This window comes from Pan troglodytes, chromosome 8, assembly GCF_028858775.2.
Source record: "Pan troglodytes isolate AG18354 chromosome 8, NHGRI_mPanTro3-v2.0_pri, whole genome shotgun sequence".
Lineage (NCBI taxonomy): Eukaryota > Metazoa > Chordata > Mammalia > Primates > Hominidae > Pan > Pan troglodytes.
The window spans coordinates 43,016,626-43,043,412 of record NC_072406.2 but is presented as its reverse complement, the minus strand read 5'-3'; the positions used below and the strand labels follow the sequence as shown (position 1 = coordinate 43,043,412).

General features: G+C 47.5%; 1 protein-coding gene across 4 annotated transcripts in view; it reads left to right on the top strand.

The window, feature by feature from the left end:
- JCAD (junctional cadherin 5 associated) overlaps positions 1–26,787 on the top strand; it is a 102,159-nt gene that overhangs the window by 68,332 nt on the left and 7,040 nt on the right. For all 4 annotated transcript variants that reach the window (XM_009458198.5, XM_016962882.4, XM_016962881.4 and 1 more), the window contains one exon: positions 16,830–20,575. In XM_009458198.5, the coding sequence (XP_009456473.5) occupies positions 16,830–20,575 (3,746 nt within the window). The remainder of the gene's footprint in view (positions 1–16,829; positions 20,576–26,787) is intronic.

Genomic DNA, 26,787 nt, shown 5'->3' with positions numbered 1-26,787 from the left:
GGGCTCAAGTGATTCTCCCACCTCAGCCTCTCGAATAGCTGGGCCAGGTGCACACAACCACACCTGGCTAATTTTTATTTTTTGTAAAGACAGAGTCTCACTGTGTTGCCCAGGCTGATCTCTAACTCCTGGCCTCATGCAGTCCTCCCACCTCAGCCTCCCAGAGCACTGGGATTAGAGTCATGAGCCACCACACCCAGCCCAAGATCACTTGTTTCCACTGTGATATTCAGGGTGTTCCAGCAGCACTTAGCACAGGGCTTGGCCATAATGGGCCTTCAATAAATAGCAGTGAGTAAACACATTCTGTCATGCTGAATGCCATGTGTTAGGACTCTGCTTCTTGGTTCCCTTGTAATCTCTTCATCTTGCCTCAGATAGGAGTCATTTTAGAACTTTGTAAAAGCTATTTCACAACCACGCACCCATTCACAGTATATTTGGCTTTCTTATTAACACAATTCAATATTTTGCAGGTTACAGAGAGTGAAAAGGGCTCTGTATTCCCCTCCGTTTGTAAAACAAAACGTTTCTTCTGGTATATTCATATCATTCCATTGGCTTCTGACCTATCTTTTCCTTGCACACACACTGGCCCTAATGTGGGCATCCCATCTGAATACAGCTGCATCTGTGGGTGTTTCCTTACAACAAAAAGAGAGGGCGGGTTAGCTAGGGGAACAGGATGGTAAAAAAGGAGAGAATTTCGGCAGCTTGCCACAGAGCCAGGCTGGGAGAGGAGCCCTGAAACCCTCTCCCAGGCGGTTTCCACCTGGAGGAAACCTTTGTCATCCCTTCCTAACACTGTGTTTGCCTTTAGTGGTGCACTGGGACCAGGCACAGATTGGGGAGGAAGAGCTCTGAGTCTACAGAGCGTGTTATGTAACTGCATGTCAGCAGTTAGATATGGACAAAGGACACAGACGGAATCAGGGACCTTTCTTTAAGAAAAACAAACAAACACACAAAACAGGCAAGTCTGATGGGAATGAACTCGCCTTCCATGGTTCGAGGTCACCCTTGCAGACAAAGGACCTTCCTTGTTGGTTGACAGTTTTCAGGCAAAAATGGGAAGGATTTTGTTTTTAGTCAGAGCACTTAACACATTATTGGAGAAAAGCAAAGGTGAGAGCCCTCGTTTCTGCCCAGCGTAGTAAAAGCAGGTTTAAGTTGCCAAGTCAGATGCTTCTCCAGTGAGGAGCAAGAGGAGTTAGCACTGATGGAGCCAGGCTCAGGGGGGAAAATCACAATGAAGAAGGGGCTGGAAGCTGTTTCTCTTTCACCTTGTGCTTCAGAACTCACACTTCTGTCGACTACTGTCAAGGCCTTCACTTTCTTGGCCGCCATTTTCCAGCATGGAGCTGGAAAAGGGGTCTTATGGGTGAGTTGTCTGAGGGTTCAGATAACCTTAATGACTACCACACAAACGGGTGCTTGTTTTTGTTTTGTTTCTTCATTTAGTTTTCTGCTGAGTATATTTGTACCTTCCAACTTGGATATCAAGGTACTGAGATTGTACCTTGTCTCCTATTTCTTTTGTTTCTTGTACAGAGTCTTACAGTACAGGGCATATATGGTTATTTAATACATGCTCATGTGCTCAATTTATTCTTTCCCCAATTGTAGCAACTGTTGAAAAGCAGAACAGTCAGTTTCTAATGAAGTAAAGACAGGGCTATGGAATCCCTGCAGGTGGACCATGTAGGTTACGTGGGGTCTCCCTCAAATTTGAGGGGCTGGATCAGAGTTGAGTCTCACGGTGGGAGGCAGGAGAATCCCCTTTAGAATTCTGTGTGGGCAGTGTGGCTGCCAACCTCATCCACAACTCGCTCAGGACTTTCTAGCCCCTTGTGTGGTAACAGGTTCCTGAGGACTACGGCATAATCAGATCTGCAAGCTGCCTTTGTTTCCATCCTGAGTGAAGGGCTCAGATAAGTGGCTTTGTGTAGCCCTGGGATGTTTTCATACAGATGACAGAGTTCTCGACAGATCTGGCCTCTTGTCCATGTTGTTGAGATTGGCCGATTCACATAGATGGTGTAGAGTGGCTTTTGGATTGAAGGTTGGCTCCTAGGGTAGAAATAGCAAATGCATACATGTTTGCAGACATCTCTGCCAGTGCCCCAAGCTTCAGAGACTGGCTGCAAGGTTCCCTGGGTTGAAATGAAAGACTTTTTTTTTTTTTAGGTGCCCAATAGAGAACTGAAAATTGGAGGGAAACAGAAAGGTAGGCATGAAGGAGAATTGTTTTTCCCCATCAGAAACAAAGTGCTTTGGGAAAAAGTAAATAGGTGTCAATAGTTAACAGCTTAAATTAAAAAAAAAAAAAGCCAATACTGCTATGACTTATGTGAATTCTGAATCTGATGAATAAATGGTGCTGTCAGATTGCAGTCTTTGGTTACTCAAAAGCACAGCTGTGGTCTTGCTGCCTCCTCCATCCCACACAGTGACCTCTGCTGGGCTGGCCTCCCGGTCTAGGGGGTACCTGGGGCCCGGGATAGCCCTGTCCAACTTGAAGCCATCAGCGTGATTGGGAAGGGTCACGAGGGTTCCTCTTCTGCAGTTTCTTGGTTGAGGGCTGCCTTAAAGTGTGTCCCCACACTTTGAGCCAGTCCTCAACACCCCACTCATGTCCTAGGAAAGATGGAGATCAAGGTCATTTGGAAGGCCACAGGGGCTGAATGAAAATTTGTTTTATTCTGACACAATAGTGGAGACCTAGGCATGTTGGCAATATTATTATCTTAGAACTGAAGAACATTGCATTCATCCAATGTGTGCTGCTGTAACAGGCTGGGTAATTTATGATGAATGGAAATTTATCAGTTCACAGTTCTAGAGGCTGGGAAATCCAGGGTCAAGGTGGTGGTATCTCATGAGGGCCTTCTTGCTGTGTCATCTCATGGTGGAAGGTGAGAGAGTGAGATCAAACAAGAGAGGGCTGAACTCATCCTTTTATAAGGGCACCAATCCCACCTAGGAGGGTGGAACCCTCATTACCTCATCACCTCTTAAAGGTCCCACCTCTTAATACTGTTACAATGGCAATTAAATTTCAACAGGAGTTTTAGACAGAATAAACATTTAAACCATAGCCAACACAAAGCCCAGAGGATGTCACTGGCCATGAATGGCTGCTCAGTGCAGCAATGGAGGGAGCCCAGCTTGAGCCACAACTCCCCCGCCCCCCCGGCTGCCAGATGCCTTGGGGCTGCCACCCTGCAGCAGCACTGGGCCTGGCTGAGCTCTCCCCAGGTGAGGACTATTATCGTTTGAAAGGAGCACTTGATTCTGTGAGCTCCCGGGGTTACCATCGCTGGATGGTCTTTTCTCAGTCCCTTGTCCTCCACCCTCCCCCTGGCATGCATGGACGTGTGACAGCTCTCAGAGCCCAGCTGTGTCCCTTTCCTGTCTGAAGAGGCCTATAAAGACTGCATCCTGACCTGTCTACATGAGATAATGCACATAACACTGCTCTTCTGTGGACATTGTAAAGGGAGCATACATGGAAGGCAGGATTATCCATCATCTGGGGCTTAGCTGGAATATCAGCATTGTCTGGTGAGAATGGTCAGGACTATTCCTTACCCTGTAATGATTAGTATCAGTTTAGAACAGAGTTTCTGATTTAAAGACCAGCTCTATCTAGTAAAATTTTTTTACTTTTTTTTTTTCTTTTTCCCTTTCTTACTCGAGGGACTTCTAGTAAAACTTAAAAAAAAACAAAACACAAACATGAAGCTTTGATGAGATTTTTGAGCATACAGGATACTTGTTTCCTAATGTGCTGAGGGGGCTGTTGCTTTGAGCTTTCACTATTAGCAGATCAAGTAGTATTGAGCATCTAGGACAGGAGAAGAATGACAATTCTGTTGGGAAGAAAGACAAAGGAGCATGTGAACTTGCTAAAAATCTCTTAGGTGCAAGTAGTGGAGAAGGACCAAGAGTTGGTTCTCCTTCATACATAGTTTATCTAAATTGATGAGTAGACAGTAATTGTTTTTGAAGCTACATGTTAACGTGTTGGGCCATCGTTCATATGACTGGTAACTTTACCAGCGTTTAAAGCACAGCAGATGGACTGTGAAGCCTGACTGTGGGACCCCTGGCTCAGGGGCCCTCCTTGCCCCCAGGCTGAAGACTTCCTAGCAGTAAAGTTTCCCTCCTTCATAGATCCTTTGGGAGGCAGGAAGTGGAACCTACCTGAAAGGAAAGGGAGGGGTCGTTGTAAGGATTCATGGAGAGATTCACGGACCATTCATAGGAAATGGAGAAAAACTGGCTGGCCTCATTAGAAATGGAATGAGAAGGTGTCCCCCTGGATTGTGGGTTATTCCCCTGGGGACTCATTCATCTCTGTCCCCCATTGCCACCCATCTCTGCCTCCCATTGCCACCCATGTGTGCGTCTCCGGGTACTTGTTTTGCTCCTCTTCCCTTCCCTGACAGCTTCTGCTTCCCCGTACCTCTGGCTGGCAGAGACTTAGACTCCGCCCTTGCTCCCCTTGATGGCTTAGCTTCAGAACCCACTGCTGTCAACTGCCCGCATCTCTTAGTTGAAACTTTTGAAAAAATTGAGTTTCAGACAGCCGGTGGATGCTTGAGTCTGGGTTAGGGTGTCTCCCCGCTCCGATCAGAGGGGAGGGGCTGGACAAGGGAGAGGGAGGTTGGATGGGGAGGAGGGAATGACCAGGCATGGGTGCCTGAGCTTTCCCCACTGCAGGTGCTGCGGGTGAGGACAGTTTCCAGGCCACAGGGACTCCCTGTGTACCCCAAAACATGTTCTCTTCACAGACAATTTGACAAATAACACTAAAGACTTGGCATTTTCCCCTTTTTAAGTCGTTGACTCCACAGAGAGCTCATCTAGATGCTAGCCCGCTCCTAAATGGTCTCAGTTAACAGACTGTAGTGATGAAACTGGCTGTGGGCTTTGCATGAAAGGCACTGACGTGGTCCAGGAAAAGACTCACAGGCCATGTCCAAAGCTTGCCTGCTGAAACACACACACACACACAAACACACACACAGTAAGAGGAAGTGGGCAAAGAGGAAAAACTGTGTTATCTGCACATGGAGGAAACTGCATGCTTAAAATACAAGTAGCCAAAACTAAATAATACTTAACGACCATTAAAATATGTAAAAGGCTGTTATCAGGCACTCAGGGTTTCCTTAATGTGTTTCCTTTGAAATATTATAATCAGAGGAAGCTGTAAAATACACTTAACATAGCAGAGGTTTGAAGCTGAAAGTTATACCATAATTGGCTCTTCTCTGCATAGCCCCAGGAATTCTGGTAAGATTTTTTTGTTAGTTACCCATGAGAATAACTTGTAATTATCTCCTGTCATCAGTGGCAGTTGTTAACTAATGAGAGACTTAGCAACCTAGGGAGAGTCTCTGATGTGGTGGTCTGGGGCCCTCATCTTGGGAGGTTTCTATTTGATCAGTAAACATCCATTCTAGATAGTGCTACTGGATATGGTAAACAGTTCATTTTCAGGGTCTTTTAAAGCTTCTCTTAAATCATATCCTGCTTATAAGGGTTTTCCAAAAACAGAGAATGCTTCAAGTTTAACATCTGTTTCTATGTTCCTCTTTCTTTTACAAACTTACAAATCCTCAAACACGATTTGCCTTTTCACTGCTTGTTTCCATCCTAAGCATTAGCTGTTGGTATTTTGACCTCGTTACGAGGCAAAGCCTCTCTTTCTTGAGGGCTGGCATGCTCATGAACACCAGGAAGACACAGGCCGCCTCTTCCCTCACTGTCTTCTGTATGCCCTTCTCCTTGGTCTCGTTCGTAAGTGTGGAAACTTCCAGAAGCGCCTGGAAGCTGGTCCTGTCTCCTGCGTGTGCCCCATGTAGCTTTTACCAGCACCAGTTTCCCCACTAAAAAGCAGGTTGTGTCCTTTGAACATGAGGCTTCTGGAGGTGCAGTGGTGTGGAGGTGCAGGCTTCTGGAGTGACAAGGAAGATCCAGCGACAGCACCGCCGAGGGCCTCATGTGTCTTGCTGGTTATGCCATCCCCAAGAGGAGAGTTGTTCGTGTGGAATTCTGCCTTCAGCTAGAGAACTGGATGAGTCTGAGAGCTAAGAAATGCCCCACAGAGAGACACCAAGGGTAGGAATGTGAGACGGGGGTCCAAAAGAGACCCGAGTGGGTCTTCCGGTCCAGCCGCTTTGCCTCAAAGATGGCTGTGCCTCTGCGTTCTCGACAAAGGACAGGGTGTGGACTGGGGGTGTCACTGGTGGGCCGCTGTGCAGCTATGGAGCCTGGGGCCTTTAGGCGGCCTCCCTAGGGTGTCATCACCAGAGACCCAGCTGCAGGGTCCTTCAGGCTCTCAGAAACCCATGACTAGTGACCGCCTTTTCTGCTCCTCACAGCCCTCATCTTGGCTTCTGAAGAACCGTGGGTCGGAGGCACCGCGAATACTCCATAAATATTCGTTGAATAAATGAATAAGTAAATGAAAGCAAGAGTGGTGCTAGAAAAAGGCAAATGAGAATGAGGCTGGTCTTTCTCCATGTCTGTCATGGCACTCTGTGGTTCACACTGGTGAAGGCAGTTTAACATGGTAAAAATCTGACATGCCCTTATTAAAGAGAAAATATGAAAATACTGAAATAATCTGCCTTACCTATTAGATACGCATGAGAGAGAATGGATTAGAGCTTCTCTTCCTGCCTTGTTTTAATAAATGAAATACTGGTTTGTTCTATATCCATATTGTGGAAATGGGTGTAGCTTCTTCATCAGAGACCAGCCATCCCCAGGAGGAGCAGCGTCTTGTGATGACAGTCAGCTACGTCACTCTTTCCTGGCATTGTGAAGGCCTGTTGATTACAGCTTAGACAAAGACAATGCCGATCTGAAATAATCATCACCTTCAGACAGACACTCGGTTCTTCACCCTTTCATGTGTGCCACCCGCACCCCCTTCCCCAGGCGATCAAGCAAACAGAGCTTCAAGATAACCTACTCCATTGAGAATGTATTTTAATTGAGTTAATACCAAATGAAACAAGGGCTTCTTATGTGTCAGGCACTGTGCTAAACACTCTGAATGTATCATCTCATTTAATTCCTCCCAGGATACAAAAAGGAAGGTGTAGTCCGTCCCTGCAGTACAGATGAGGCATCAGAGGCAGGGGCAGTTAAGGATGCTGCCGACAGCGTTCCACTGGACAGCCATGGTGTTGGCCTTTAAACCCACGCCACCCCTCCAGTGCCCAGGGCAGCCGCTCACCACTCTCCTGGCAACGTTCCAACACTGCTCCCTGTTGGTATGATGAGAAGCCAGAAACCACCCCTCTGCACGTGCCCCGAGCCTGGACTGTTCCGTTGACCCCGGGCAGCCGTCTTTGGGTGTCAACTGCAGGTTCATCCGGCTCCCCAAGGACTGGCCACAGACATTGTTTTCTCAGCCTATTTTTCTCCATCTGTACCTTTTCTTCCTCAAGTTAGGGAATCCACAAGAAAGTGATGAATAACACTTTGAAGGTATTATCTCATTTCATCCCTCCCAGAAAACTCAAAAGGAAGGATTCTGTCCCTGCAGTACAGATGAGGCATCAGAAGCCGAGGCCGGTCCGGCTGCCCACCCATCAGGTGGGAAGGGCCTCACGTTGTGGGAGGGAACAGTGTCTGCCCTGCGTGCAGTCACCAGGACTTCTCCTAGTCACTCGGGTGGGGAACCATTTCTCTAGTGCTTCCTGTCCCTGCCTGTGAGGACATCCTCAGGGGTGGCTTCCTGTAGGCCCTGGGATGCTCCCGGGATGATCATTGATGTGGAGGGACAGGGTCCTCTATCAGTGGGATCCTAGCATGGGAGGAGCGTCAGCATATGGCCCTCTAGGGAGTTTGCCTCCGAGTAAGGGCCACCCAGTGTGGCTTCTTGCCTTTACATTCATTAGAAGGCATCAGTGCGTCCTTGCCATGTTAATCAGTAAAAGGAGTGGGCTCATTTAAATAGCTGGCGTGAGTCGGGGGTTAGGGGTTTATGACCCAGCTTTCTTCCCTTAGAAGTGCAGTTGCAGGAAGGATGTTGTTCAGAGATACCCTGACTCCCAGTGAGAGGTTCTAGCACCTTCACTGGGGACACGTTAGTACACGCAGCTGGCGGCTGCCCCAGGAGCCCTCACAAGCTCCACCTACCTTTTCTCCAGGTTATTGTTTTCCTTCTCCTTCCACGTGAACCTATGCCCTTCTTCCTTCATTTGTATCCCTTTGCTCCATCCTGCTTCTCTCTTCTCTCTTCTCTCTTTCTCTTTCTCTTTTCTTTTCTTTCCTTTCTTTCTTTTTTTTTTTTTTTTTTTTGAGACAGGGTCTCTCTCTGTCACCCAGGCGAGTGCAGTGGCACCATCTCAGCTCACTGCAGCCTTGACCTCCCAGGCTCAAGCAATCCTCCCGCCTCATCTCGAGTAGCTAGGACCACAGGCACTCACCACCACATCTAGCTAATTTTTCTTTTTAAATTTTTTGTGGAGACTAGGTCTCCTTATGTTTCCCAGGCTGGTCTCTAACTCCTGGGCTCAAGCGATCCTCCTACCTCAGTCTCTCAAAGTGCTGGGATTACAGGCGTGAACCTCCGTGCCGGCTCTCTCTTTGTCTTCTCTACCTGTAGGTTGGTCAGTGGTCCACATCAATGAGGTGCCCCCTTGCATGAGTGGTCTCCCAGCCCCTGATTTTGTTACGTGCATTAAACACTACTAGAATTACCATGACAGTTTCCAAGCTGGCGCCATCCTTCACATCAGCACCAGTTGTGAATTTACTAATTTATGAAAAGGAAGCAACAACCCCAAAACCCAGTCCCAGGGGCGGGGCCCGTGGACCGTGGCCTCCGACTTACCTTGTGTGTATAAAAGTTCTTTACTAGACCTTGCAAAATCAAAAGTCTACTGAAGCCCTAACCCAAAGATGATTCAGAAACCTGCTGGCAACCACAAGAGAGCAATTTGTGTCCATTTCTAGCCGTCAGAGTTTAAAAAATATTATGGTCTTGTGGCTGGCCAGGTTGGCACTGTAGTGGCAATGGCTTCCAACTTTTTTTTTTTTTTTTTTTAATTTTTCCATTCTGAGTTCATCTTTGTGGAAGCCAGACCCAAGCGCAGGAGTTCAAAGCCCATGCTGTGGAGGAACTGTGACTTCAAGGGCTTCCATCCAGGTCGATATCAGTGGGTGCCTTTCCAACATGCCTCCTACTTAATTTCCTCTGTGCACGTTGATAACTCAAGTGCCTTTGAATTGCTTTCCTGTGCCCCTTCTTCAAATGTCCAAATTTAGCATCACTTCTGAGTCCTCAAATTTATTATGCTTCCTCTTCCAGACCCATTATTTGTGTATTTTTTTTTTAATAACAAAACTGTAACCTCCAGAAATAGTCCGCCAGGTACTTTATGTTTTAACTGAATCTGCACTGCCTGTCATCTAGAGTCATTCATTGTGACATCATAAAAAGCAGGCCTGACAATGCATTAGCAGTCTGACTGGGCATTTGTGGATTTTCTAGTTACCATTCTGCCAGCGCAACCTACAATTCTTGTTCAAATTGAACTTTGCTGAAGAGTAATATTCATCCATTATGTTTTCAGAGCAGTTTTCTCTTTTCTGACTGACCTTTAATTTTATGCTAACCTCTATACTTCAGTCTCCATCTTCTCCGGACCCCAGATTTCCCCTTTCCAAAATTAGCCCATTCGTTACCCTGTGTCAGAGGGATATTTGCACGGGGTGGTATACTGAATAGACCAAATCATGCTGAAAAAAGAAATTGCAGCCTTCCAGGCCCAGAGAGCTTTCAGAGCAAATTCTGGAGCGGAACATGGCTGAGGCCATCACAGAAGCATGTTAGGCACCTGACAGCGGGGTTGGTGAATGTGAGTCGCTCTAAAGAGATGCCCAAAGCCCTTTCTGCCAACCAGAGGAGAACGCTGCTCCTGGCTCTTTCAGTGAGACCTACAGCCTTGGCGGTCAGTTTCTGTATCTGGATACCAATGCCTAGATACAGACGCCTCCGGAAGGGGAGTGGCTTTTGAAGGAACAGGCTAGGCTAGTGTGTCATGACCATCCACTGGTCTAGAACATGACACTAGGGTTGGAAAGCAATGGAAAGCAGCAGGCATCTGCGAGACTGCAGATCTGGGAACCAGGAAGGGATCGCTGGATAAAGGCATGGCTTTAATGGGGCCTCCCCAGCCCCACCCCAATGACCACAGCGAAGCATGGCTGACTGGACTTTGAGGGCCCCCACGGGAGGACCAGGCTCAGGATTTTGTTCATGGAGGAGGGAAGGGTAACTGTCTTCTCACTTCCCACAGAACCCCCAGTTCATTAGGCAGGCAGCAAGCCTCTGGCTGATTTCTTAAGTTAATCCACACATCTATCCCGTGCTCCTGGGTATCAGGCCCAGTGCCAGGCTGCAGCTGCCTGGGTGATAACAAGTCAGTGTGGCTCATGAGGACCTTGGAGGCCACTGAGAAGATGGGGAATGTGAGCCAGTGGTTACAGGCATTCCAAATGTTGCTATTTTTTTTGTTTTGTTTTGTTTTTGAGATGGAGTCCTGCTCTGTACTGCCCAGGCTGGAGTGCAGTGGTGCAATCTCAGCTCACTGCAACCTCCACCTCCTGGGTTCAAGCCATTCTCCTGCCTCAGTTTCCCAAGTAGCTGGGATTACAGGCACCCACTACCACACCTGGCTAATTTTTTGTATTTTTAGTACAGACGGGGTTTCATTCACCATGTTGGTCAGGCTGGTCTTGAACTACTGACCTCAGGTGATCCGTCCGCCTCAGCCTCCCAAAGTGCTGGGATTATAGGCGTGAGCCACTGTGCCTAGCCCAAATGTTGCTATTCTAAGGAGAATAACTTTTTAAAAGAAGGGTATCATTTTCCATTGTGGTTGAGAAGGAGTCATGTGAATGAACAGAACTGTCTCCTAATTTTTCTCATAATTAGCTGCTGCATATGCAGTGAATAGACTTGCTCATTTTCTGTTAAACATATTGTTTTTCACATGCTCATATTTCAGATGTTTCCCAAGCAGTTGCTAGTAGTTGTTTCGCTGGCCTCATCTCTCCTGAGATGAGAGACGGGGCTGTTGGCAAGTGTAACTTCTGTTTCATCTCCGTCCCGTTCACCCGGGAATTCTGTGTAAAGACCCTGCTTGTCCCATTGAACTCATGGACACAATTTGTCTGGGCAATCACATTCCACTTTGCTTTCCTTATCTTTTTCCCACCCTGTGTTAATGTGTTCAGCATGTTTTCCTAGAAGTGCCATTGTTAATGTCTTTTAAAATGTAAGATAATTAGTTTCATTTTTCTAAAAAGAAAAATTTGATCTCATTTCCTTAAACATATCAGAAAATATATTTTTGGCTTTGAAACCCTATGCAGCAGTACACATTTTAGCTGTAATGGGCGTCCTATAGCGAAGCTACTAGAAGAGCCATTCTTGCTAACTTGTCTGAAGGAGAAATCTACCAGAGCGACCCCCATGGGGAGTCCGCTTGCACCTGTCAGAGCCCAGCCCTTGCTAGGTACAAAATAGATGTTTATTAATTAAATGGTTTATAGTTTTCTATGTCATGTGGACTGCATTGCAAAGTAGATAATTTAAATTTTCCCGGATGACCTGTATTTTTATTAAATTGGAATTTTGGCACCTTGTGCAAACAGAAGGAAGTTTAACCCAAAATTCTTAGTTATTTTGGTTTGTTATATATGGCAGTTTTGACAAAGTTAAAGTGATAGTGTAATATTTTTGGGTGGAGAAGAAAACCAACCACGCTCCCTCTGTAGGAAGTGACAGGCTGTTTGTATTCTTGTCCTATTTCTGTCATTTTTTATCTGTCTTCTGATTATGCTCGTGGCGTGTACTTGCACAAGTAGCACCTTAGGATTTTAGCCCCTTCTCCAAGCACACTGGGAAACCCGATTATCAATTGAGAAAACGCGTCAAAGCCACACGGTACGGTTTCCTCCCTAAAGTCATGCAATCCAGGAAAGCGTTCACAGGACTGTCAGGAATGAGAACGGTGCTTCATAAAAGCCTACTCACCATCAGCCTAAGAGCAGAGGTAAGAGGGTAGATTGTTTCTGATGCAAAGCACCAACCGCATACTTCCTAATGATTTCTTTTAGCCTTTCACAGTGGGGTGTAACAATTGTAATGCCTTATTACATGGTAGTTTTTAAGTCTTGCCCTTGGATTTTCTATAGAGTCTGGGAGCCTATAGACAGTAGGTGCTGAAGACTTTTCAGTGGTTCATGTTCTACAGCATTTCTCAGGCTACTGATGGGCGGTCACACAGGAGTCCCCAGGGGAGGACTCTGTGGCTTCTGGAGCTGCAAGCCTGGCTCAGCTAAAGTGGGGAGGGAGGGAGGAAAGGGGCTATGCAGAGGGGCCAGTGGCGATGGCTTTCAAAATGACTAATCTGTGTCGAACCTGACCAGGAAGCCGTCTTCTCAGCATTCAAAACCCAAATGCTCAAAACATAATTTCAATGACAACAAAAGCAACACAGAAATTGTGACCTCCTACCGTGCCCGGTGTTAAGACAGTACAGGTCTTATACCACGTACAGGTCGTTAACACAGAAGCATTGAGGCTGCTCAGTGGCAAATGTCTTACCTCAGATTGATTGTGGATATTTTCTGGTTTTCCAGCCCATAACTAAGCTTTGCTGTAAATGACTGCCTAACAAGTTATCAGGGGGTAGAAGTAGATACAGAATTATTGTTATTATTATTATTATTATTATTATTATTGAGATGGAGTCTTGCTCTGTCGCCCAGGCTGGAGTGCAGTGGCACGGTCTCAGCTCACTGCAACCTCCTCCTCCCGGGTTCAAGCGATTCTCCCACCTCAGCCTCCCGGGTAGCTAGGATTACAGATGCCCGCCACCACACCCGGCCGATTTTTATATTTTTAGTAGAGACAGGGTTTCACTATGTTGGCCAGGCTGGTCTCATACTTCTGACCTCAGGTGATCCACCCACCTCAGCCTCCAAAGCGCTAGGATGACAGGCATGAGCCACTGCGCCCGGCCTTGGATACAGAGTTTGAGGGGCTATCCTTACCTTTTAAGGCAAAGAGGTAATTCCAAAATAAGAATAGTAGCAATAAAAATAGAAGTTTTTACCAGGGCTCCTGCCCACAGCCTTCTGCCTCTGTGATTGGAAGGGCTCTCCTGCAGCCCAGGCCCCAGCAGGGACTCTTCCCAGGCTTCACGCACTGTTGCTGCATAGAACTGGTGGCCTTGCACCTCCCAGTTTCATGTTGTGTTCACTCTGCTGTGCCACCAGCTGAAAAGCAGACTGTGTTGCTGGAATCATTCGAAACCACAAAATGTATAATAACACCTAAGCACATGGGGAAAAAGAAATCGACCTCGCTAGTAATCAAAGAAATGCAAATTAAAGTAGTGAGAAGTTATGGGGAAAAATAGTTGTAATAACTAGGGATGAAAAGGTTCAGCAAGACCGGCTCTCCTCTGCACGACAGGAGGGACTATAAATTGGATAGTTTATCTAAGGTCAGTTTGACAACATGCATCACACAACACCCCATGATCTACTCACTTCTTTTCTAAGGACTTACTCTAAATGATCTGAGACCTACATCACGTGTTTGTGAACAATAGTGTTTTTCAAAGTGTTTTAGAATAGAATCCACATCAATATCCAACACTGGTAAAGGGTTAAGTAAATCCCGTGTGTGTGAGGGAATACAATTCATCCATGAACATTAAGCACCTGAGGGGGTTTTCATTACACTGGAAGAAGTAAAATGCAGGGTTAATTGAGCGTTTTAGGTTCACATTTCTTGGCTTAGAGCTCTTTGACAAATTCTTGCAGGCTGTGTAACTTGGGGAAATCATTTAACCTACCTGTGCCTCAGTTTTCTTATCTGTAAAAGCGGGAAGTAGTGGTAATTATAACGTTGAAATGAAATAATTCACTTGGCATGCTTAGCACCATGCATGGTACAGCATGGGTGCCCAGTAGATGTTAGTATTAAGCAAGTTACTTAACACCTGTGCCTCAGTTTCCTCCTCTGTAGAGTGGTAATGACAGTAGCTTCTACCTCAGAAGGATGTTGGTGAAGCTTAAATGAGTTAGTTTGCAGAAAGCACGTGGCTTGGACCTAGCACACAGCAACCACCGTGTAAGCAGCTGCTGCTGTTTGTGCTACAAGTGTCAGGAAATGTTCACATAATACCAGATACCTAGTAGAATACTCAGGCTGTTCAAAAATTCACATCCTCACACACACACACAGGTGAGAAGATATGTATCAAAGTAACCATCTCTGAGTAGAAAGAGTATAAGCAATTTTTGTTTTTTGTACTTTTTTATATTCTTCCAACATTCATTTTCAACAACGAATCCATTACTGTAATAATTTAAAAAGCAAACAGCTATCCTAGACTTGAAACATTTTTCAAGTCAGCCCGGCCCATGGTTAATCAAAACTGTTGAGTCCCCTGAACTTCCTTCCAGTTAATGGTTTTTCCCTATTACATGGCCCTAGTCTCTGATCATTCATGGGTAGTAGCTTCATATTTCTGCACATTATGTTCTTCAGATACTTTCCTTTGGTTGCATTAGAACTGTGATTCTGAACTCTCCCCACATGCTAGAGTCATTTGGGAGATTTTGAAATATACTGGCTCCTCATTAGACCAATTAAATCCAAATATTTGGAGATGGGCCCTGAGCTTTGGTATTTTTTAAAGGCTCACAAGGAAATCCTAATGTGTGGCCCAGTAGTGAACAACACCCTGCGTTTGATACTACCATTTCCTGCCTTGCAGAGAGTTTCACCCCATGAACAGGGCTCCCCTCTTCCTCTAGACAATCTCAATGTAAGCCCTAGCAGTGTTTCCCAAAATTGAGGATAAGAATCCTCTGAAATGCTTGTTAAAAATACAGATGGGGCTGGGCGTAGTGGCTCACTCCTCTAATCCCAGCACTTTGGGAGGCCGAGGTGGGCGGAAGACTTGAGGTCAGGAGTTGGAGACCAGCCTGGCCAGCATAGTGAAACCTCGTCTCTACTAAAAATACAAAAATTAGCTGGGTGTGGTGGCAGGCGCCTGTAATCCCAGCTACTCGGGAGGCTGAGGCACAAGAATTGCTTGCACCCAGGAGGCGGAGGTGGCAATGAGCCGAGATTGTGCCACTGCACTCCAGCCTGGGCGAAAGCGAGACTCGGTCTCAAAAAAAAAAAAAAAAAAAAAAAAAAATACAGATGGGCCAGGCATGGTGCTTCATGTCTGTAATCCCAACACATGAGGAGGCGGAGGTGGGAGGATTTCTTGAGGCCAGGAGATCAAGGCCAGACTGGACAACACAGCAAAACCCCATCTCTACAAAAACATCTTAAAAATTAGCAAGACATGATGGAGTGCCTGTAGTCAGTCCCAGCTACTTGGGAGGCTGAAGTGGAAGGATTGCTTGAGCCCAGGAGTTTGAGGCTGCAGTGAGCCATGATTACACCACTGCACCTAGCCTGGGTGATAGAGTGAGACCCTGTCTCAAAAATAAATATATAAATAAAAATATAAATACAAATGCCTGGGCCCTAACCCAGACCTACCAAGTCTGAACTTTCAGTGGGAGAGACTTGGTAATGTGTATATTTTACAAGCCCACTGGGTGATGCTTACCATCAGAGAGATGAGGGGACTCTGCTAGAGACATCTTTCTCAATCTTGGCTGCACACTGGGAATCTCCGGGGACACTTGGAGAATCTCGGATGCCTGATTGCCTCGCCCTCCATTTACCACCCACACGTCTTAAGATTGTAATGTAATGTGTCTAGGATACTGCCTGGCATCTGGATTTTTGAAGCCTTCCTGGATTCTAATGTGCAGTCAGGGTGAACAACCACCAGCAATGATGATTCTCAAAGTAAGGCCCTGGGACCAGCAGCATCAGCATCATCTGGGAACTTGCAGATTATAGAGCCCCTCTCCAGACCCGCCAGATGAGAAGCTGGGGATGGGACCCAGCAATCTCTCTCTTAGCAATTCCAGGACTCAGTGATTCTGATTCTCAATAAAGTTTCAGAACCCTTGCTTAAAAACAGTGTTTTTAAAAGCAGGTTCCCAGATTCCCTCCCAGAGATTGCACAGGAGGTCTGGACTGAGCCGGCAATATGCTGCAAGTGGTCCAAGACCACACCTTGAGAAATACTACTGAACAGTTAACCCTTGTTCCCTTGGGCATTTTTTTTTCCTTATGAGGCAGGGTCTCACCGCTGCCCGGGCCGGAGTGCAGTGGCGCAATCACAGCTCACTGCAGCCTCGAACTCCTGGGCTCAAGCAATTCTTCTACCTCATCCTCTGGAGTTGCTGAGACAGGTGGGCACTACCATGCCTGGCTGATTTTTAAATTTTGTGTAGAGACAGGGTCTTACTATGTTGCACAGGCTGGTCTCAAACTCCTGGCCTCAAGAGATTCTCCCAGCTTGGCCTCCCAACGTGTTGGGATTACAGGCATAAGCCACGGTGCCCGGCCTTCCACCAGACATTTTAATGTTTATAAGGACCTTGACATCTCTGGAGTACGCCCAACATCCCTGTATTCTTGTGGGCTGCCCACTGCTGCCCCTTCTTGGCCCTTGATGCCAAAACACGTGGCTGTCTTCCAACCATAATTAATGGGATATGTTTTCTTTCAAGCTGGCAAGTACTGTGGCTGGGAACCAAGTTTTCAAAGTTGCTGACCTGAGTTTGACTTCGAATGCCAGTCACAGAAGCAGATGAAGACATGTTTCTTCTGTGCCTAACGTCTGTGACTCTTTGTTTTGTAGGTTTTGTAATCAACCCCCCTCAGCATGGTCCTCTCATCCCCCGACTGGTAACGACCAAGCCTACCGGAGAAGAGGACGGCAAGAAGCCAGGAGCCAGAAGCCGAGGGAGCACGAAAACCTGGAGGCCAGAGGAATGGCCCAAGCCCACAGCCTGCCTGTCCACGTGAGGGAGGGTCCATGGGAAGTTGGAGGAAGGTCAGAGCATGTGATGAAGAAGCCGGTTTGGGAAGAAGAATTGAGAATGTCAGGTCCTGCCAAGTGGCAGAACGTCAGCCTGGAAAGCTGGAACCAGCCAAGGAAATTAGGGAGGCAGATGTCTGATGGGGATGGGGAGAGACTGTTTCAAGAACTGTACCCATTCATTCAAGGAGAACATGTGTTGAATTCTCAAAACAAAGGGAAGTCTCGCTCACTGCCTAGAGTTCTTTCCCCCGAGAGCCTGAGTTGCACGGAAATTCCCATTCCATTAAATGAAAGACATTCACCTAAAATGCCACCGTATCCTCCCACTTGCGCACCAAATTTGGACTCCACGAGGAATTCTGAGAAGAGTGGCTGCTCAGCCCCATTTCCCCGGCCTAAGTTTGGGAGGCCCCTCAAGCCCCCATCTTACAGTTCGCACCAGCAGTCTAGGGGAGGAGCGGACAGCAGTGACTCTCAGGACAGCCAGCAGATGGACGCCTATGTCCCCAGGCATGAGCTCTGCCTGTCAGACCCTGGATTGGAACCTCCAGTGTACGTGCCTCCGCCCTCATACAGATCGCCCCCGCAGAACATCCCAAACCCCTACTTGGAAGACACGGTGCCCATAAATGTGTGTGGCGGTCACAGTCAACAGCAGTCTCCGACCGAGAAGGCTGGGGCCAGCGGTCAGCCTCCTTCAGGCCCCCCTGGAACTGGGAATGAGTATGGTGTGAGCCCCCGCTTGCCTCAGGGGCTCCCTGCACATCCCCGACCCGTCACTGCCTACGACGGCTTCGTTCAGTACATTCCCTTTGATGATCCACGGTTACGACATTTTAAACTAGCTCAGCCCCAGGGTTTCTGTGAAGACATAAAGCTTGACGATAAATCATATAACTCCAGTCCTGTCACTGCCCAAGAGCCGGCTCATGGAGGAATGCAGCCTGATGGTGCCATTTGGAATCCACAGAGCTTAATACCCCCGTCGGGGGATGACAGAGGCCTGGTCTTGGCCAATTCCAGCCCCCGGTGGCTGTGGGGCCAGCCCCCCGGGGATGGGGAAAACAGTGGCCTCCCCAACCAGAGAGACCGCTGTGTGGCAAGGGGACAGTGGCCTGATGTGAGAGGCAGCCAGCACGGGCACACTGGAAGACAAGTTTCCTCCCCATACTCACAGGGCGAGAGCACCTGCGAAACTCAAACCAAGCTCAAAAAGTTCCAAACTGGGACTCGGACCAAGAAAAGTTCAAAGAAAAAAATGAACGAGACTATATTTTGCTTGGTTTCTATCCCAGTGAAATCAGAATCACATCTGCCAGATAGAGATATGGACAACAATGACTTAAAGCCCAGTGCTGATCAAAAGAATGGGTCTGATAAGAGCCCGGCTCTGCAAGAACAGAGTCTGCTGAGCATGTCTTCCACCGACCTGGAGCTGCAGGCCCTCACAGGAAGCATGGGTGGGAGAACGGAGTTCCAAAAACAAGATCTAGGGGAACCAGAAGAAGACAGACAAACAAATGACCTCAGTTTCATCCACCTTACAAAGCACAGAGAACTCAAGCATTCTGGCTCTTGGCCAGGGCACCGGTACAGAGATCAGCAAACACAAACCAGTTTCTCCGAGGAGCCCCAAAGTTCGCAGCTGCTCCCTGGTGCAAAGCTGGGAGGGCCGAGTCGTGCAGCATTGAGTCCAAAATGTTCAGACCCTGCTGCCTCCGCAGCTCAGACGCACACAGCATTCCCTACCGGTGATCACAAACAGAGGCCAAGTGCCCGTAACCTGAAAGGTCACAGGTCCCTCAGCCCATCCAGCAACAGTGCGTTCTCAAGGACTTCCTTGTCCGTGGACCAGGCGCCGACGCCAAAAGCAGGCCGAAGTCAGCCCTGCGTGGATGTCCACGGGCTTGGAGCCCACCCTGGGCCTAAGCGGGAGGTGGTGAAGGGGGAGCCCACGGGCCCTTGCAACAGTAAACAACTCTTTGGGCAGTTTCTCCTGAAACCGGTCAGCCGTCGTCCCTGGGATTTGATCAGTCAGTTAGAAAGTTTTAACAAGGAGCTCCAGGAAGAGGAAGAAAGCAGCAGTAGCAGCAGCAGCAGCAGCAGCAGTGAGGAGAGTGAGGCGGAGCCGCAGCAGGAGAACCGTGCTCACTGCAGACAGGAGGATGTGGGCTTCCGCGGAAACAGCCCGGAAATGAGGGTTGAGCCACAGCCGAGGATGTGGGTGCCGGAGAGCCCTGTGTGTAGGTCGGGAAGAGGTGAGAGTAAGTCTGAGAGCTGGAGTGAGGAGCTGCAGCCTGGCCACCCACGTGCCTGGCCTCCATCCCCGGGCCGCTTTCGCCTGGAAGAAGGTGGCGGTGCAGATGGAAGCACGAGTGCAGAGAAGAGACACCTGGAGGTTAGCAACGGAATGGACGAGCTGGCAGGTAGCCCATTTCCTGTGACGAGAATGTCTTCAAGATCAAGTGACGCAAAACCACTGCCCACGTCCTATCCAGCTGAACCTAGGGAGCCCCAGGAAAGTCCGAAAATCACCAGTGCTTTCAGCTCTGTGAAACCAAGTGAAGCGGTCCCTCGGAAGTTTGACAGTGGTGGAGAGAGGGCGGCAGGGCTCCCACTGTCCCTGTCTAACAAGAACCGAGGGCTCTCAGCTCCAGACTTACGGTCTGTGGGGCTCACCCCTGGGCAAGAACAGGGTGCCAGTGAGCTAGAGGGGTCTTTGGGTGAAGCGAGCACAATAGAAATCCCCCCAGGTGAGTCCTTGCAAGCCAGGGCTGCAAGGATCCTGGGCATTGAGGTGGCGGTGGAGTCCCTCCTGCCGGGCACCCGGAGAGCGGGACAGAACCAGCCTGCTGAGCCCGATGCAAGTGCCTGCACCCCAGAGTCCCCCCAGGAAGAGTTGCCATCTCGCCCAGCACCGGCAGATGTCCCCAGGGTGTCCAGTGATGCCTTTTATGGCAGGAGGAAGTGCGGCTGGACCAAGAGCCCTCTCTTTGTAGGGGACAGGGACAGTGCCAGGCGGGCTCCTCAGGCTTTTGAGCACTCAGATGTGGACGGGGTTGTCACCAGCACAGACCCTGTCCCTGAGCCTGAGCCCAGCCCCTTGGAGTCCAAGTTCTTCGAACAAAAGGATGTGGAAACAAAACCACCCTTCAGGTCCACTTTGTTCCATTTTGTAGAAAGAACCCCAAGTGTGGCAGGCTCTGAAAAGAGACTTAGAAGCCCTTCCAAAGTGATTGAAAGTTTACAAGAGAAACTGGCCTCCCCGCCTAGGAGAGCAGACCCTGACCGCCTGATGAGAATGAAAGAGGTGAGCTCAGTGTCACGGATGAGAGTCCTGAGCTTCAGGAATGCCGACTCCCAGGAGGACGCCGAGGAATTGAAGGCCACCACAAGGGGCCAGGCTGGGCTCCCGGGAGGCCTTGTGTCTCCTGGCAGTGGGGACCGGGCCCAGAGATTGGGCCGCTCACTCTCTGTCTCCAAGGACAGCATCTCCAGGGAAGAGAAGGAGCATCCGGCAGCACAAAAGGAGAAGAGCATGGATCAAGACTTCTGGTGCCCAGGTGAGGAATCAGGCAGACAGGCAGGTGCTCAGTATACATTTGGAGTTTTTAGTCAGTACAAAATACCAGGTTGGTGGATAATGTAAATCTGCATATTCAGAAAAGATCAAGTTGACCCTGGGAATCGTTTTATCGAAAGATTCCTCATTTTCGAAGAATTATCCAGAAGCCATCTTTAAAATTCAAGATCTTGCAGTATATTTTATTTTTTTGAGATAGTATCTCACTCTGTCACCTGGCTGGAGTGCAGTTGTGCAATCTCTGCTCACTGCAACCTCCGCTGCTTCCTGGGCTCAAGCGATCCTCCCACCTCAGCCTCCTGAGTAGCTGGGGCCACAGGCATGCACCACCATTTCCAGCTAATTTTTTAATTTTTTTATAGAGACGAGATCCCACTATGTTACTCAGGCTGGTCTCGAACTCCTGAGCTCAGGTGATCAGAAGAAGAGTTGAGATAAATGTCAAAAGATCCACATCATAAGCCATGGACTGGAAGGGACCTTCTGTCATTTAGTCTAAGCCTTTTCTCCCTCCCCTCCCCTCCCCTTCCCATTTTTTTCTTTTTGAGACAGAGTCTCACTCTGTTCCCCAGGCTGGAGTACAGTGGCACGATCTCAGCTCACTGCAACCTCTGCCTCCTGGGTGCAAGCGATTCTCCTACCTCAGACTCCTGAGTAGCTGGGACTACAGGCGCGTGTCACCAGGCCCAGTTTATTTTTGTATTTTTAGTAGAGATGGGGTTTCGCCATATTGGCCAAGCTGGTCTTGAACTCCTGACCTCAGGTGATCCGCCCACCTTGGCCTCCCAAAGTGCCAGGATTACAGGCGTGAACCACTGAGCCCGGCCCAGTCCAAGCCTTTTACAGTAAGGGGAAAAGAAAAACTTGGTCCCTACGAGTTGAGTTAGAGGAATGCTCTCTCCTGAGCTGGGCCCTTCCCTCTTCCTACCCAGTCTCCAGCAGGTGGTTCTGCTCCTCCCACCCCTTTCTATTTTCTGTTTTGAAACCCAAGAATTTGAAGCAGATAGAAAAGAGCCGTTGTTTCAGTTGGAAGTAGTCAGAGATTTCTATTGAACAAAAAAATGTAGGGCCGGGTGCGGTGGCTCAAGCCTGTAATCCCAGCACTTTGGGAGGCCGAGGCGGGTGGATCCACGAGGTCAGGAGATCGAGACCATCCTGGCTAACCCGGTGAAACTCTGTCTCTACTGAAAATACAAAAAATTAGCCGGGTGTGGCGGTGGGCGCCTGTAGTCTCAGCTACTCGAGAGGCTGAGGCAGGAGAATGGCGTGAACCCGGGAGGCGGAGTTTGTGGTGAGCCGAGATTGTGCCACTGCACTCCAGCCTGGGCGACAGAGCAAGACTCCGTCTCAAAAAAAAAAAATGTACATGGGCACTCTCAAGTTTCCCCCAAATACAGTGGGATTCTTAGGGGTGTTAGCCAGTGTTGCTTCTCTGCTCCTTATGCAAAACACATGATTGAAATAATCCTTCGTCGGGGCCCCGTTGGATCCTGTAGTTGGACAAGCTGGGCCTTTGCAGTGGTAGAGAATACTGAGAATGTGAAGGCTTTGCCATTATGGTGGAAAAAGGGTTACCTGCCCATTTTTTGAGCTGTCGGGATTTATTGTAGCCTTCAGCGTAATTCCTCTGCAGTCCCCCTTCCTCCTCAAAAAATATGCCCACTAGACTTTAAGGTTAGTTAAAACTTGTCATAGACTTCTAAAGCAAGTTTTCTTCATCTGTAAAATCAGGATGATTTTCTCAGTCCTACATCTTCCTGAAAATTGTAAGGAGTTTAAAATAAGACAAATAAATCCTGTTGTAATACAATACCAGTTGGTCCATATTTCTGTGTCTCAGTTCATGGACACCTATTTCAGGGAGGTTTTTTGTTTTGTTTTGTTTGAGACAGAGTCTCACTCTGTGGCCCAGGCTGGAGTGCAGTGGCATGATCATAGCTCCCTGAAGCCTTGAACTCCTAGGCTCAAGCGATTGTCCTGCCTCAGCCTCCCAAGTAGCTGGGACTACAGGCATGCATCATCACACTCAGCTATTTTTTTAGTTATTTGTAGAGATGAGGTCTTGCCTACACTGCTCAGGTTGGTCTTGAATTCTTGGCCTCAAGCAATCCTCCTGCCTCAATTATGGTGCCCAGTCCAGGGAGTATTTGATAACACAAAATTTCCAGTTCAGAAAAGCACTCCTTCAATTTTTAACTTGACTATTTAGCGTGAGAAGGTCCAGTAGGTATCTAAAAACACCCAGGTAATGCAAATTTTAATTTTAGCCAGTTATTAACAACACTTCCCTCGTGACGTTTTTGGGTTTTTTTTTTTAACCACTGCTACTAACAAGCAGAAAATTTAATTATGTTTTTCTCCTCTCCATCTGATGCATTTGCTAATATATGATAAAATGGCCAAAAGTCTGCAGGCAGAGAGCCACTCATGTTGACAGCTTCCTCGGGCATTTTCAAGTACAGTCATGCGTCGCTTAATGGGGCTGCACTCTGAGAAATGCATCATTAGCAGTTTTGTCATTGTGTGAACACCATAGAGAGTGCACTTCTACAAACCTAGATGGTAGAATCTACTACACACCTAGTCTTCATGGTAGAGCCTATTGGTCCCAGGCTGCAAACCTGTACAGCCTGTTACTGTATGGAATACTGCAGGCAATTGTAACGCAATGGTAAGCATTTGTATATCTAAACATATCTAAAGAAAAGGTACAGGCCGTGCGTGGTGGCTCATGCCTGTAGTCCCAGCACTTTGGGAGGCTGAGGTGGGTGGATCACTTGAGGTCAGGAGTTCAAGACTGGCGTGGCCAACGTGGTGAAAACCTGTCTCTACTAAAAATACAAAAATTAGCTGGGTGTAATGGCAGGCACCTGTAATCCCAATTACTTGGGAGGCTGAGGCAGGAGAATTGCTTAAACCCGGGAGGCAGAGGTTACAGTGAGCTGAGATCGCGCCATTGCACTCCAGCCTCAGCAACAAGAGTGAAACTCCATCTCCAAAAAAACAAAAAGAAAAGGCACAGTAAAAATATGGCATAAAATATTAAAAAAAAAGAAAGGACCACTTTTGTAGGGCACTTACCATGAATGGAGCTTGCAGGACTGGAAGTGGCTCTGGGCAAGTCAGTGAGTGAGTGGTGACCGAATGTGAAGGCCTAGAAAATTCCTCTACACTACTGTAGACTTTATAAACCCTGTACACTTAGGCTACACCACATTTGTTTAAAAATTGATTGCACTATGACATGACGTCACTAGATGACAGTAATGTTTCAGCTTCATTATTATCTTATGGGACCACTGTCATCTATGTGGCCCGTCATTGACCAAGATGTTGTTCTGTGGCGCATGACCATAATCGGAGGGGAGAGCACCATTAGGGACAATATCTTACATTTGTTTTGCTCAGGTGGCCCCCTATGGGCCTTTCATGTGATGGTCACCAGGCCTCAATATTCAAAACCACTCGTCTTGAGAGCAACTGAGGTCATATGATGGAGGTAGTAATACTTTTGATGTATGTCCACTTTTCCGCTCACTGTTGCTTCACAAGTTAGAGTGAAGCCTTGTTGTTATGTCAGTGAGAAGCGCTTGGACTTTGCTTTCCTTTTGATGTATGTAATCATTTTAAACATAAGAATCCTCATCTCTTCCCCACTGCACTGCTGCCCCCATGACCCCAGCATGCTAGAACTGCTTCATTGCTCCTAAATTTGTAGCCCATTTAAATTCAAGCATCTGTTCTGGCACTGTAACACAAGGCCATGCCATGTCTATCCGCACCACCCCGCCCTACACACACACCCTTGTGCCGTGCCTGTCATATCATCAAGTGTCTTGAGATTAAAGTTGGTCGTTTCAGCTCACATGTCTTTAGTGGTCTTTCATGCCTCTGGTTAAGAAATCAACAGCCCAAAACCAGTTCGGGTCACAGACTCCCATCTTTGCTGGATGTCTGATGCTCCAATTCGGAAGTGTCATCCCAGGCATTGATCGTACACAGAACCTCCTGGTTCCATCATCCTCTGTTGCAAACTCTGTTAATATGAGTCCAGGGGAAGAATGAGAAGAGATATCTGCGTGAGGCCCAAAATGAGGGAAATCGGGGAAGGCTTCATGATACCAGATCATGCCATGAGAAGGCTGGATGTTGGCACATCTCTGAGGGCGTTAATGTGTGAAATACCCACCAGGACAGTCCTCAGTGAGTTGTCCTCAGCTGAAATGGAGCCCACAGGAAACAGGATTCTAAATTCTCCAGGTAACCACCCTACCCTCTAGACCTGTGCTGTCCGATATTGTAGCCGCTCATCACATACAGCTACTGGGCACTTGAAATATGGCTCATGCAAATTGAGATGTGCTGTAAGTGTAAGATACACACCAGATTCCAAAGACTTAGTACAAAAAAAGAATCTAAAATGTCTCAATAATTTTTATATGGTTACATGTTGAAATGATATTTTGAATATGTTTGGTGAAATACAGTATTAAAATTAATTTCACCTGTTTATTTTTATGTGTTTCAACATAGCTACTAGAACATTTAAAATAATGATGGTTGGGCATGGCGGCTCATGATTGTAATCCCAGTACTTTCGGAGGCAGAGGTGGGAGGATCATCTGAGCCCAAAACCAGCCTGGGCAACATAGCGAGACCCCTATCTCTACAAAAACTGAAAAACAAAATTAGGCTTGGTAGTGCATGTCTGTAGTCCCAACTACTTGGGAGGCTGAGGGAGGAGGATCACTTGAGTCCAGGAGTTTGAGGCTGCAGTGAGCTGTGATTGTGCCACTGTACTCTAGCTTGGGTGACAGAGTGAGACCCTGTCTCTAAAAAATAATGTTTTGTGGCCCACGTTATAATTTTACTGGACCTGGATAGTCCATGAGCTGAAGAAAGAGCCCAGGGGACTGTGGGCAGCAGGTGTGTCCTGTGGAGGTGTCTCTAGTGTGCCTGGCACAAAAGACCACTAAAAAGGTGTGAGCTGAAATGACCATCTGTAATCTAAAGACACTTGATGGTAGGTACAACACAGCACAGATAATAAGGGTCTCGAAGGGTGTGTGTGTTGGGTGGGGTGGTACAGACAGACATGGCATGGCCTGTTCAGTGCCTAGCGTTATGTAATGTGAGGCTTAGCCTGGAAGAAACTAAGCATCTTAATAACAGGTGCTCCCACTAGCCGAAGTGTGACTTCCACACGTTCTCATAATTTCATGACCGCACACCTTATTCTCAATGGAGGAAAAGACACCTTTGCTCACAGGAGGACCCTCTCAGAATGTGAACACTCTGAGGCTGATTGAGCGCAGAAATGAAGCACCCAGCTATTAATGTCTCATATCGTTTCATGGATGTTGTTAAGCATCAACAGTCAGAAAGAATTTATGTGAACTCCCCTTCCTTTTAGCCAGATTCTTCCTGCGTGCAGCTGATGATGTTTGAGCAAACTTCTTTTCCTAAATGCAGAGACTGTCCCATCTGGTTAGTAATGTAGGGCTTTAAGTACTCTGAATACTGTCTCAGTCATCACAGTCGTGATACCTGTTGTATCATACATCTGTCTCAGCCAGGTTGAAAAGGAGTGAGGAGGATGTGTAAGACGTTTTGCTGCTGGAAAAATTGGAATGTCTATGGCCTTTTTAATGCACAGTTGTCCAGATGGATTTCAGAAAAGATTGTTTTTCACTTGTCTTTTTCTTTTTTTTTTTTGAGACCGAGTCTCACTCTGTTGACCAAGCTGGAGTGCAGTGGTGCGATCTCAGCTCACTGCCACCTCCACCTCCCAGGTTCAAATGATTCTCGTGCCTCAGCCTCCCGAGTAGCTAGAACTACAGGCATGTACCACCACACCTGGCTAATTTTTGTATTTTTAGTAGAGATGGGGTTTCGCCATGTCGGCCAGGCTGGTCTCCAACTCGACCTCAGGTGATTCACCTGTCTTGGCCTCCTAAAGTGTTGGGATTACAGGCATGAGCCACCTTGCCCGGCCAAAAGATTGTTTTTCTAACTTTTTAGATACTTCCAGATTTCTTTTTTTTTTTTTTAAGTGAATCACCTTTTTTGACCATGCTGAGACTTGCTATTTTTTTTCTTTTTCTTTTTTTCCCAGCTTTATTGAAGCATGATTGACAAAAATTGCATATATTTAAGGTATAGAACATGGTGTTTTGATTCATCTATAGGTTG